At 39.0% G+C, this 13,958-nt stretch overlaps 1 protein-coding gene across 5 annotated transcripts in view; it reads right to left on the bottom strand.

Moving 5' to 3' along the window:
* Window positions 1-211: 211 nt before the first annotated feature.
* CNTNAP5 (contactin associated protein family member 5) overlaps window positions 212-13,958 on the bottom strand; it is an 884,209-nt gene continuing 870,462 nt past the window's right edge. For all 5 annotated transcript variants that reach the window (XM_055262660.1, XM_055262659.1, XM_055262661.1 and 2 more), the window contains exons 23-24: window positions 9,895-9,966; window positions 212-7,337 (exon numbers count right to left, since the gene is read on the bottom strand). In XM_055262660.1, the coding sequence (XP_055118635.1) occupies window positions 7,141-7,337; window positions 9,895-9,966 (269 nt within the window). In that variant the 3' untranslated portion in view covers window positions 212-7,140. The remainder of the gene's footprint in view (window positions 7,338-9,894; window positions 9,967-13,958) is intronic.

The raw sequence follows: 13,958 nt of genomic DNA on the forward strand, positions 1-13,958 counted from the left end.
CCCGGGATAACTCAGCTCAGCGATGAGTGAGCCCAGGACAGCACTTTTAGCCATGCAGAAATCAATAAACCCAGCCAGTGGGAGTTCCGTGTTTCTCCAGCAACCCCACAGGTCATGTTGTCTGCGAGTTAATGGTCTAAGGAATGAGAACGGGAGCCAAGGGATTAATTGTTTGACTCTTCATTAACTCAAGAAAACACAGCAAGGCACATTTGTCTTCCACACAAAATCATACAAAATGTTCTCTTTATTAAATATACATTATTTACAGTTCGTCTTTCTTCTGTACAACAATAACCATAGAAAACAAAGAAATCTAAGGCTAACTTTTATTTTTTCCCCATACAGTGTATTAAGACATGTTACATGGTCTACAAAACTGACTTGGAATGAGGCAACATCACTTGGGATTTTGTTTTAGGAACAAAAATCAGAAGATAAAAAGGAAAAGGTAGACTCCAGCATTTCCACAAAAAGATGACCTGTTTTGTGCTTTTACTATAATAAAGAGTCTAACATATGTGTATTTTTGAGGGGAGGGTATTCTGCAATTTATTATTTGTTGAAATACACCCCCCCCACCCACACTCTTTCTCATTCCCTGAAAAGGAGGGCCTGAACATGCCATAGGAAGACTTACTTCCCATCTGAAACAGACACTGTAATGCTCTGTCTTAGGAATCAGCAAACCGTACCTATGAACTAAATTAGTTTTTGTAAATAAAGTTATATTGGAACATGGCCATGGGTATTCATTTATACATGGCTGCCTTTCTGCCCTAGGCTAGTGACTAAGGAAAATGTTAGTCCAAGGCAACACAGGATATCAGGAGGCCTGTCAACTGCCAGATTCAGTAAGAGAAAATTCTTGGTCTTCGTCCTCACTAAATACAGTCTCTTTCTCAATATAACTACGCTGCTTTAAGCAAAGTTTGGTATTTTTCGCAACAGTATTTAAGGCAGGACAAGGTTACACAGGTTGATATTGCCTTTCAAAGAGAATAGACTAGGTGAATATTTCATGTAAAATGTTTGGGATAGAGGCTGACTCTAATGGGAAAGTATGCCCAAGCTGATGCCCATTAATAATTTCCCTTCAAGTTTTCTTGAAAGAGAAAGCCTTTCAAAGAGTCTGTAGGGGGATGCATTATTCCTGTTGCATATCCAGCACCTTGTTCACGTTCTCTGAAGATATTTCTGGCATCTGAAGCATGTAAGACTATGACACTCATTAAAATAAGACCAGACTTTAATCACTAACATAATTATCTTCACCTTTGGTCTTGGCTTGGGACTAATCTCCTAATTTTGTCCTATTTTATAAAGGGTTTCCTTGTGTCAACTGGAAGGACTGAGAAAAAATAGTGTTCCCAGATGGTGTTAGACGGTAGGTCCCTGGCAGTACTCATTGTCAGAGCTGGGAAGTACTCACTGCTTCTTACAGTTATGGTATGCTTATTCATGTCAGGATGAATGGAAGGAAAAGAAAGACACCGGATGGATTCCAGAATCTGAGGACTTCCACCCACAGGGGCTCTGACTGATAATAGACCTAGGGCAGTTTTCTGACAGTTTCATTTCCTGAAAGTTGTATCTGGGTGCTTAACCTGGGCAGGTTAGATAATTATAGTAATAGTTCTAAAGCACTCTGAGAAAATCCTGAAAAAAAATTTAAAAATTGAAAAAAAAGATGTGACTGAAGAAGTGTTGGAAGGTAAAAAAGATATCATGCAAATGTGAGTAAAGAATTATTCATGCAAAGCCCATGATATTGCCTCTTTCCCTAATGAGTACGACAATGATCCAAATGCACTAAAGAGACTCCTGAGTGAGGAGCCACGAAAGTGGAAAGGCTGCCACCACTGATTCATGGTGGAAGCAATGACCTTCCTCACCTCAGATGGCCACCAGTTACTGCCACTGGCCCCTCTTCCTCCTTGTCAAGTTCACAGCGGGTGTGGTTGAAACCAAAACCAACTTTTGCATTAACCTCTGTTCATGTCTGCTCAGCCACTTTGTAGACTATAAACATTACATAAGACAGACGTCTAGCTTACAAAGTACAATATTTCACTAGAAAATGTGCTTTTCTGTTCTTCCTCAGAGTACCTTAGTGCAAAATAAGATAAAATAATCACTCAAAAATAGCAAACTGGTTAATTATTAAAACCTTATATGAAGGATTCAAATAATTGTCAACATAAAAGAGGAATGCTTCTCTCCCTACCAAACAGATATGTATGTAGAATGTTCAAGAGAAAAGTTGAATAACAGCCCTATTTGTACAAAGTGTGCATGTGTGTGTGTGTGTGTGTGTTGCACTTTTTCCCCTTTAGGTGGTTCAAATATTTGGAATTTGTGAAGGCAGAGCTGAGAATTAGAGACAATAAAAATCTGCAAAGTAGATGGTTCCACAAACAAGACTGTGAAAGAGGGGATAAAAGAAGAGGTCAAGAAAGACTCAAGAAGAGTATATAGGAATAATTTAATTACACTATGTGTATTTTAAAGAAAACATGTTCAAACTGCATGAGAGACACGAAATAGCACTCAGTTATCCTCCTAGACTTCTGAAAGTTTTGAGTTTGCCTGCATCTTCTTCCATTAATCACCTTTGCCATCTTCAGAAACAATGAAGTCTGTTTATTTATTTAGTCGATATATGACCTGTAGGATAATTGAGGACTAAGTATGTCCAAGCCTTTTCGTTAAGGAAGAATGAGTGGCAGAACCATACAGGTATCCCAAAGGCCTTTTGGTAGGCTGCTGCTGCAATGAGGTTTTGATGGATAGTAGCTATGGGGAAGCTTAAAGGAAGCTAGGGCAGTTGGTGAACAATCTGTCAAGACCTTTCCTTTCCTAAGAAAAAATTCAACAGGTCTGATCCTCATCTCCCTGGATATCTTGGACTGGATAAGTTGGCTGTGCTTGCACCCTCCCAGTGCAACTCTTCTAACTGAATTAACTTCCTGCAGAGAGGGAGCAAGTATGACCTTCAAGACAGGAAACATTCACTCAGGCTCAGAGGTGAGACCTCACATAAATGGAAAACATTTTTTAGTCAATTATTGACAGAAGGGTAGACTTCAGTTAGGTTCAGAAATTTTATGTAGAGTCAAAATGGCTCATCAGGACTAAGGAGGGTTTTAGGAAGAGCTGGACTACAACCAAACCACCTTCAGGAACATCTGAAAGAACAACGGCATGCAATAGTTCATAAACACATGGCAATGGAAGAACTGAGAAAAGGGAAGGAGAGGGGCCATAGTGGACACTCTTAGGTCCAACTCATGGGAGGCAAGACTTTTGTAATCCCCCAACCTGACCTGAAACAAGAATGTAGAGAATTCAGCCTCCCCAAATGTATGGCAGAGACAGAGACCATCTATTCTTACTGTTCCTAAAAGTCAATCCACCTCTTTCTACAGAAATCTGTATGCATTGATAGATATCTACTTTGAGGAGGAGAAACAAAACAGCTTATGGAAGGTGGAAGCAGTAATTTAAAAAATAACATATTCACCAGAAATTTACCTGTTTCTTTCAGTCTCTGGCAGACGCTTCACAAAAATAATTGTGCGGGACCTTGTGCTTCATTCTAGGACACTTTATGCATGGCCCTGTTGCAACAATACATGCCTTGCCTGCTAGACTTTGAGCTCCCCAAGGACAAGAACAAGGTGTAATTTATATATGTTCACCCAATGCCTAGCACGGCACTCATTGGCAGTCCATAAATACTTCATGAATGAAGAAAGAAAAACAATCTCTTTATTTTGTTCTATCCTGCTCTTGCTACCCGTTGGTGGAGATGGGTCTGACAAAAGGTAGAAGTCAAGTTAATATCATCTCTGTTATTACTAAGGAGAGGAAAAAAGTTGTTTTAAAATATCACCCCTAGGATCCTTAAAATCTTCTGCATACAGCAGAGGGTAAATAGAAGAGGCAAAGCTAGTCATAAAAATATGTCTATAGAAATGACAAATGTCTATTTCTCCAGACAAATTTTCATAAAGATGGCAATTGAGGCTCTACATGCAATAAATGATGCAGTAGGATAAATATATTTTAGAGTAAGCAAACATACTGTTGCTTACATAACTAGATTTGTCTGGTGGAAAAAAATATCAATGAAACAGCCCCATTAAAATATGAAATTTCACAAGTACTTTTGGTTTGACTGTAAAGTGATCCATATTCCACAAGATCTTTTTGTAAACAGCAGTTATTGAAGGCTGAGGGTTTAAGTGGAAGTGATCATGGTGGCCCAGTTGACCAGAGCATGTAGTTGGGAAACCTGAATGTGGTAGGAAAAAGAAAAAAAATAAGTGGTTAAAGAGAGATTAAGATGCTTTCAAAGTCTCCTTTGAGATGATAATTGCAGAAGGATTGAAACACTCACACAATTGAACAATTCCATAAAACTACATAGATCTTGGTACCACTGAGGAAAGACAGTCCGAGTTAGCACGATTTCTAACTGTAAATTACATTCTACTTTGGAGGGTACGGCTCACTTGCATTTCATACATATCTAGCGAAAGTTAGTATTCTCTGGGGTTATGAAATAATTCAACCCTGTAAAAATAATTCTGCTTTAGCCCTGAGACTACTTGTAGGAGTGGCGTGCAGACGGCACTGTCCTGGCATCTACATTTAGGTCTGTGGTATGTAGTGTGCATGAAGTCTACAAACGTGAGGAAGATGCCAGTTGATTTTGTAGTGCCACTGTGGTCAGGATAGAGCTTCACAGATTCTTCATCCTACGGGACAATCTACAAGCATGTATACTTAGATGAGAAAACCAAATACTCTGAGTTAGACTTTGCTAGTCTCCATTTCTTCTATTAGCACTATGTCAGCAAAATATAGTCCTCACTGCTCGAAGATTGAATAATGAACAGTTCCAGCTTTATTACTCATACCTTCCTTTGCCTTTCTATTTCATTATTGGAGCTGCTTCAGGCTAAACCCACTACACTTCATGGTGACTTTTATTTCAGGGGACAAAGGAATATATAGCCAAGCAAAAGGCTGATTCATATAGCCTTTTTATGGAAATAGAAAATTCAAAAGTGAAAATTGAATAAAGGGAGGAAAGGACAGGGGAAAACAGTGTTTAAAGATCTTTCATCTTACTAAAGAATCACTCGTCTTATTAAAACTAAAAGGAGAGAAATGGTATCATGGTTAAAATCACTTTAAAATAAGTGTACTAGCCAAAAGATATCATGTAGATGATAAAGCGATTAAGCTCAAATCCACAGAAAATTTCAAGGAGAGAATATGCATTTAAAACAACATCTTAAAATAGAGAAATATGATTGCAAACTAAATCCTTAACTCATAAGCTCTGAAACTGAAAGAAAAGCTGTGTTTGAAATGGAATGAAGCAACTAAGTTCCTCATTGTGAGAGGCGAGAGACAGTGTACCCTAAGCACAAGTTGGAACGTCTGCTAACTGTCAAGGATGGCAAATAGAGCTGTGGTCATTGTTTTCCAAATTGAATCTGCCTCATAAAGAGAATCAGCAAGTATTTTCCACACTTAAGAATCATTACATGAGCATTTCCAGCATCTTGGAGCATTTATGTTGTTTTCTCCTTACCTTTTTCTCCAAGATGGCCCAGGACAAAGAATGACGCATATTGCCACAGAAAAGTCATTAAGATCTTTACCGCCACCCCATGGATAAGCTCAAGGTGCCTTCTTGAAGGAATGACTGTTTTCAATGCTTTGTTACCAAAAGGGGAGAAGACTGTGAAATTTGTCACTACCTCTTTTGGGAGTTTAAGCCTGTAAAAAGATGTTTGGAAGGGTCTTTAGGTATATGGGGTATAGCAGATTTGAAAATGTGATACGCTACAGAACCTAAGGGCTCCTCTGAAATCAAGCAATACTAGTTAGCTAGAGGTGACCATGTCACTTATGTTAATGAATCCTAAACCTCTTGGAGAATAGCTTGATGTTAAAAAATGTGAAACTTGCAAATTTGAATTAACTGTCTTCACCAGGTCTTTAGTGAGTGAATGGAAGGGAAGAATTCTGTTTGGTATTTTTCTTTTTTCATGCAGGTTTTTTTTTTTCATTTTTTCCTCATTTAATTTTTGTTTTAAAGCTGAGTTAAGATGGTTTAGGCTCTTTCATTGAACCAGGTACTATTTTAAACTTTTATTTCAATTTCTTTATGCTGCAGCAGCATATAAGTGTGCATGTGTGTGTGTATATATATGTGTGTATATATATACTCACATATATATACATATATACACGTGTGTGTGTGTGTGTGTGTGTGTATCTCAGTATAATAATCCCAGGAATACCTAGCTAGCATTCTTACAAAATTGGAGGAGGCATTTTGAAGATATGGAACATCTACTTCCTAGAAGCTTTCTTGTTACCTCCTAGTTTCAAGCTGCTATTTCCATGCATCCCCTAGCTTTACGCTATGGTGTGCTGTCCCAACGTGTTGGCCCCAGGAGAGAGTGGTAAGAAAGGAACAAAGTAGTTTTGCTCACTACTATCAGCAATCATATATTTGAAAATACTCAGGGCCTAAGGGTCATAGTGTAAAAGGGTGATGAGTTAAGGCAGGGGATTGCCTATGTAAAGAAAGTAACCCACCACAAACCAAACCTCTCTTGCTGCTTTTACAATGCCACCAAAGCAAACCAGGCCTCTAGGTTCTTCTCTCCCTGCCCTGGGTTCCCTGGTAAGAACAGACTTGAGATGGGGACGATGTCAGGAATGACCGTCATGTGCCTAAGAGCTCAGGTTCAAAGCAAGCCTGAACCGCCAAGTGGTTGCAAAACTGAACAGTGCGTTTTAGAAACTGGAAGTACAGAACTGAACATGCAGGAGTGCGCACATGTGTCTCTTCCTTGTCTTGAATAGCGAAGACAGTCTCTTGAGTGGTCGTTTTCACCCGATAGGTTCATCAGAGAGGAAGGCAGTGGCCATGGCTGCCTGGTCTCTTGGGCTGGATCAAGGGAATTGATGCTGTGGTGGATGCAAGTATGTTCCAGAAAAGACATGGCAAGCAGAAAATAAAGAGAATGACCAAATAAAAAGACAGGAGAGAAGAGAGGGAGGAGATAATTGAACAACAAGAAAAAAGAGTAGTAGGAACCCTGCAGTTTCTCAGATGAAATATTCCCTTTTACACTCGCTCACTGTGTTTTGCAAGTCAATATCATTTCTGAAGGAACTGTCCAAATTTTCTGGATATTCCTTCTCCTTCATTTGGCTCGTACGATGTGACTGCTTGTGCTGGTAGAGGAACCGGGTCATGATGCCGATGATACAGAAGATGATGAATATCACCACTGCTATCACCCCTGGAGAGAAAGGGGAAGGAAAGAGAAAAGGAAATCATCATGAGTCATCTGCTCAGGAGAGTGGATTCCCGCCAGATGAGGGGAATGCTTAGGAGAGAAAGCAAAACAAAACAAATCACACAAACACAACTCTGCCACCTGCCCAGAAATAAAGACCTGCTGAAAAGCCCTGTCTTCAATTACTATAAAACCTCCTTCTTTCAGACTAACTGGGGAAGAGAGACAGTTTCAACCATAGAAGGTTTTGTTTAAAGAACTGAGAATGCCATCTTATACATACGGAATTGGACTAGCAAAGGGTTTCTTTGTAAATTTTTCGAGTCTGCTATAAGTAATGTGTCAGAATCATTTGTAATTAGCCCATTTTTTTGTCACCTCACAACTAAGTATTTCAGAGTTACTTTAGCATCCTAGAAAATGGTACTTAAATATCTCACATCTTAACACATGCTCTCCTGATTTAAATTTGTTTTATGTTATATGTTTGTTTTGCTAAAACATTTTCATTAGTAATGAAATGATCACTATAAATTTAGAACATTTTTACACTGCTCTGAACTCTGTTAAACTAAGGTTCATTCAGTGACAAGATGCCTCTGTTCTTGACAAACTCAAAGTCAACTGAGATGGCAAACTTCTGCCCAGGCCCATCAGATTGCCCCTTATTCTGACTGTGTGTGATTTAACTGGATTATGTTGCAAGCTATTCTTGCTTACCTTAAGGTCTCACCCCTACCTTTGCCAGGAAGGATCTTGGAACATGAAAGGCAGTATCAGCAAAGGAATAGTGGAAGTGAGGAAGTGGCAGATGTGTCTCTGCATGAATGTAGTGTTTCAGCATGAAAATATTTAAAAATATGTATGATAAGCAAAGAATTTACTTGTAATAAGTTCTATATTTTGCTGTTTCATTTTTCTAAGGAGAGGAGATATTGAGGAAAAGTGTCTATTTTAGAAAGCTAGTTTTGGACACAATGCATTATGACTTACAGAAGCATGGACACTTGTAAGTTTCATACATGGATTGCATGTCTTCCACCAATTTTTTGTAGAACTGGGGCCATGATTAAGATTTATTTTTATAAATATATATTCCTAAATCATTTTGTGGCATTTTGTGCAACTATGTTAGAACAAGTAAGAGTAAAATCACCTAAGTTAGCAAGTCTATTAATAAACTGGGTGGTAGTGAGTGACTCCCATGAGTGGGTTGCAGCATTAAGAGATGAAATAGGAAACTGGTTCCTACTCCTTCAATGCATGGGATAGTCAGAGTCAGCAGCTGTGCAAGCCTCCAGGAATTTTCCTAGGAGGTCAGATGACTTTCCTGTCCTTAAAGAGACTCACAGAGCATGTAAATAGCTGGAAAGGAGTTAGCAGTCACAAAAGTCTTTTTTTTTTCCCACTTGTCAAATGAGAAATTATTGGAAGAGAAATAGGCACAAAATTCTTTCCCACATTTCTCGATGCCAAACAAAAATTAGGGTGGACCAGCTTCTCTGAAGCAGTAATTCAGGTCAGAGGTTTTAGGAACTTCCTTAAGGAAAGGCGTGGTTTTCCTTTCTTCATGTTATCAGGAGTGCACCTCTGTGCTCCCATAGCCATTTTTACCTCCTCCCTCATAACAGCCTTCACTGGTTGTCTTGTTGTCTGTTTACCCATCTCCTGGCTGGCTCATTCATCCCCATATTCCTCTACTTAGCACGGAGCCTGACCCATAGCAAGGCTCGTTAAATATAAGCTAAATGGAAAGATACTGCAGGTTTTTAAAAGGAAACCTCCATCTGCCAAGGATCAGTTCATCTAGGCTTCCAGAAGGCAGGGATGGTGGCACCTGCTAAGGTTATGTTTCTCAGATAGAAACGAGTTTGGTCTTTCACAGGCATCTTACATGAAGCAAAGCTTGGGAATCATTCTGTGTTGGTACACCCGCATGGAATAATAAAGCCACAGCAGGCAGAAGCCAAGCTGACGCAGAATAAAAAAGTGGGGAGGCCAACAGGCAGTGAGAAAATGGAAAAGCAGGAGAGCTGAGCTCACAGCAGAGCAGACAACGTCTGCATCTGTAACCGTATGTGCAGCGAGATTTGAAACTACAGTTCTGTGGGCTTCACCCTGCTCATTAGTCCTAACCCAAATCACTTGGTGGGGAACACTCAACAGGACTGAGGCTTCACCCATTGTCCGCCCCAACGTGGCTTCTTCCCCGTATTTAGTTTTATTGGTTTGCTTTGTTTGCATTTTAGAAACAGTGAAAACTGTATGAAATGAGCAGAATGTGAGCTGCTGTCTGTAAGTAAATGCTCCAGCTGTTGACTCAGTGCTCAGCTGCCTCATGAATCAGAGGGAAGATGAATCCACAGAGCTGCTGGTGTCGGCAGAGGGTGCCTTTGATCATTCAGCACGCATGACTACTCATGAAAAGCTCACAGTCTTGCAGATAATGTAGGGGGCTCTGAGTGCTGGATGGCCATAATTAAGGAAGGCTTCAGATAACTTTCTCCAAACTACAGGATCGTTTATGTCTTTTTGCATTCAACAACAACGAATTGTTTACCTCCGATGACTGCCGAATCACTTCGAACAGCATTTGTGAGTGGTTCCCGCTCATCTATCTTCCCAAAAGGATCTGAAAGGAGTAAAAGACATGGGACTTTACTTCTCACTCAAAGCACTGGCAAGAAGCCTACAGTGTGGCCCACCTGGAATGACACACCTGTGCATTACACCGGGTGCCCTCAGTTGTGAGTTGACATGTTGCAAGGAACTAAAAAAACATGCACAAGCAAAAAGCATTTGAAGTGCACTGCTCACACCCCATAGTTCAATGGCCCTGTTTGTTTATATGCAAGTTGCAAGATAAGGGGTTGAAACAGAGGATGGTGGTATCCTGCCCACATGCCCTCACCCTGCTCCTAATGTCCCCTGTTGCCTCGCTGGACAGTTCTTATTCCTATGCATGACGCCCTGCTCTGCCTGCGAGTTTTCTTCAGATGCAAGAGGATCCTGAGTTTATTGACAGTAAAGAACAAAAGTGCTGGAGAATTAACACCTTCAGCAGCAGCCCCCACTGATGAGAGAGGAATTGTACTGTGTGTACAGTACCATGTATGATATAAGAAAAAGCATCAAGTTTAAGGGTACACAGGCCTTAATCTGAATCTTTGCTCTGTTGTTTGTTGGTCTGGTGACATTGAGGAAGACCTCTTTTTAAATATAAATTTGTACATGCATTAAAGGAGAGTAGTAAATACCTGTATGTGTGTACATACTGCACGTTAAATTTTCAGGACCTCGTGGCTACTACACACTTATTAGTAGCCACTATTATTATTATTGTTGTATCATTTGATCATTGGAAAACTACTACAACATGAGTATTATTGTTCCCCTTTGGCAAATAAGGAAACTAGATTGAAACAATCAAGTAACATGTCCAAAGTCCTACAGATCATTCATGGAAGAGGCAAAATTCACACCAAAGCTATCCAACTACTGCACTCAGAGTCTTTATATTACTCCTCTCTGCTGCTGGAAAAATACCAAGATTGGTGATGTGCAGGCAGCCACAGAACTCAAGCCCCCATGTGACATCATTAGTCCTGTCATGTGTCGTTTAAACTTTCTTCTCTGTCAAATGGTAAAAATGATAGTCTTTGCCTTAACAGGTTTTGTAAGAATTATACAAGTTAATATATATGTTTTTACAACAGTGCCTGATACAATGTAAGTGCTCACTAAATCTTGTTTCTTCTTATAATTTTGCTTACTATTAATTACATACACATTTACATGTGTATAAACATGCAAATCCTAGTCTCACAAGTGGGACATCAAGCTTCCTAATGAAAAAACCAAGACACGCACTTCTTCATACCACAGCACTTGCCACACAGCCATGTAGAGACACACATGAAGGATGTTTGGTAAGTATTTATTGTGGCTTCAAGTGAACGGAGTGTGGTAGTTTATGCGTTTGTGGTGTACAGAGGTGGCCTTTTCCTAGGACTCTCAAAATTGGAGCAGAAACAAATCAACATGAGAGAGAGGCTGATGGGGTCAAATGGGAAGGGTATTGTAATTAAAGAAGGAGCTGGCCATGGAGCAGGTATTCAGAACTGGTGACAATGATAAGGCGGGTCTGGTGGAAAAAACTTAGAGTTGGAAATTGATATTATTAATCATCTCTGTACACCTGGATGACCTACATACATGCATACATACATGGAGAAGAACATATACATATACATATATATATATATATATATATATGTCACCAATTGATAACAATAGGGTGATGGTGATGATAGTGGGTGTTAGAGACAGAGAGAGAGCAGGCAGACAAAGAGAAGGTGGAAAATGAGAAATCAGAGGAGGCAATAAAAGAGGGAGAGAGAGAGGGGAAGAGGTATGGTAAAAGACAGGTAGAAGACAAGGAGGAAAGAAAGAAGAAAGTAAGGGAGGGAGGGAGACAGGAAGAGAGGAAATTCAAAATATTTAGTTACTAGATCTCCCGTATCACATTGTCCACTGTGCTTGTTATTCTTGTATATCCCTGTGCTACTCCACCTACTTAAAACGCCTCCTGCTTCTTTATAAATACAGTCATGTGTAGCTTAATGGTGAGAATATATTCTGAGACATGTGTCATTAGGCAATTTTGTCATTGTGTGGAAATCATAGAGTGTGCTCACACAATCCTAGGTGGTACAGCCTGTGACACAGCTAGGCTGTACATTAGTATAGACTATTGCCCCCAGGCTACACGCCTGTATACCACGTTGCTGTACTGAATACTATAAGCAACTATAACACATTTGTGAGTATATGTGTACCTAAGCATATCTAAACATAGAAAGGGCAGAGTAAAAATATGAGATTTAAATAAATGCTACACCTGCACAGGGCACTTATCATGAATGGAGCCTGCAGGACTGCAAGTTGCTCTGGGCGAGTCAGTGAGTAGGTGATGAAGGTCCAGAACATTACTCTACACTACCACAGGCTTTATAAACACTTTACTCTTAGGCTACACTACATTTATTGACTTTTTTTCTTTCTTTCATAATAAATTATCCTTAGCTTACTGTAAGTTTTTTACTTTGTAAACTTTTTATTTTTTTAACTTTTTTACTTCTTTGTCATAACACTTAAAACACAAATATCATAGAACTATACGAAAATTCTTTCTTTATATCCTTTTGCTATAACATTTTTTCTATTTTTAAATTTATTTACTATTATTTTTTACTTTTTAAACTTTTTTCCTGAAAACTAAGACACAAACATACACAGTAGATCAGCTTACACGGATTCATGACATTAGTATCACTGTCTTCCACCTCCTCATGTTGTCCCACTGAAAGGTCTTCAAGGCCAACAATATGCAAGAGGTACCATATGCTACCATAACAATGCCTTCTTCTGAATTATTTCCTGAAAAAATGCCTGAGGCTTTTATTGAGGAGTAAGTTTATACCAGAGTCACCACAGACATGTGGATAAGGCATTGTGCTAGGACCTTATGATTGCTACCACTTCATTAGGTCATAGAAATTATTCAGCTCCATATGGTCTTATAGGACCACTGTCTATGCAGACCGTTTTCTTTGCATGGTACATGACTGTATTCGAATCTGAATCATCCATTATGGTTTATTAGATCATGTCCTCTTTCTGTTTTTCTTTTTTTTGTTTTCTGTTTTTTTCTTTTCTTTTCCTTTTATTGAGACTGAGTCTCACTCTGTCATTTAGGTTGGAGTACAGTGGTGTGATCTCAGCTCACTGCAACGTCTGCCTCCCAGGTTCAAGCTACTCTCCTGCCTCAGCCTCCTGAGTAGCTGGGATTACAGGTGTGCACCACCATGCCCAGCTAATTTTTGTATTTTTAGTACAGACGGGGTTTCATCATGTTGGTCAGGCTGGTCTCGAACTCCTGACCTTGTGATCTGCCCTCCTTGGCCTCCCAAAGTGCTGGGATTATAGGCGTGAGCTACCGCACCCAGCCTCATGGCTTTTTTTTCTTACTCCAACTTACAGTGGTTTCTCCCTTATTGAGTCTATGTACTACTTTTAACATTATTAACCAAAGTAATAACCTTGGTTATTACTTAACATTGATTTTACAACAGATTTCCTCATTTCTAGCAAATGTTGCTAATGATACATTAATATACATTATTAATTCTAACCCTCTAATATTTATTAAAGCTACAAGTAAAATACTTCAGATCTAGTATGATGACAGCTTCAGTAACATGACTACAAAAATTAAAAATACCATGCCTATATCCATGCTTAATAGACACCTTCTACAAAGTAACCCTTGGGGTAGTTATTCATTTATTTCAATAGTACTTCTCTGCTCACAGTGTGTCTAAATTGTCTTTAACAATTTTAGACCTATCTTTTAGTTTTAATTCCCCTCTCAAAAAAGAATGGCTCAGCTTAAATGTATCTATTTATATCATATATATAGATCTTGATCTATAAATATAGATATAGATATAAATACAGATATAGATCAACATCTATATATTATATATATTCTATCTATACATTATATATTATGTATATATTATATATTCTATATCTATGTATCTATTCTTATGGAATTTATTG

Source organism: Symphalangus syndactylus, chromosome 22 (genome assembly GCF_028878055.3).
Source record: "Symphalangus syndactylus isolate Jambi chromosome 22, NHGRI_mSymSyn1-v2.1_pri, whole genome shotgun sequence".
NCBI lineage: Eukaryota > Metazoa > Chordata > Mammalia > Primates > Hylobatidae > Symphalangus > Symphalangus syndactylus.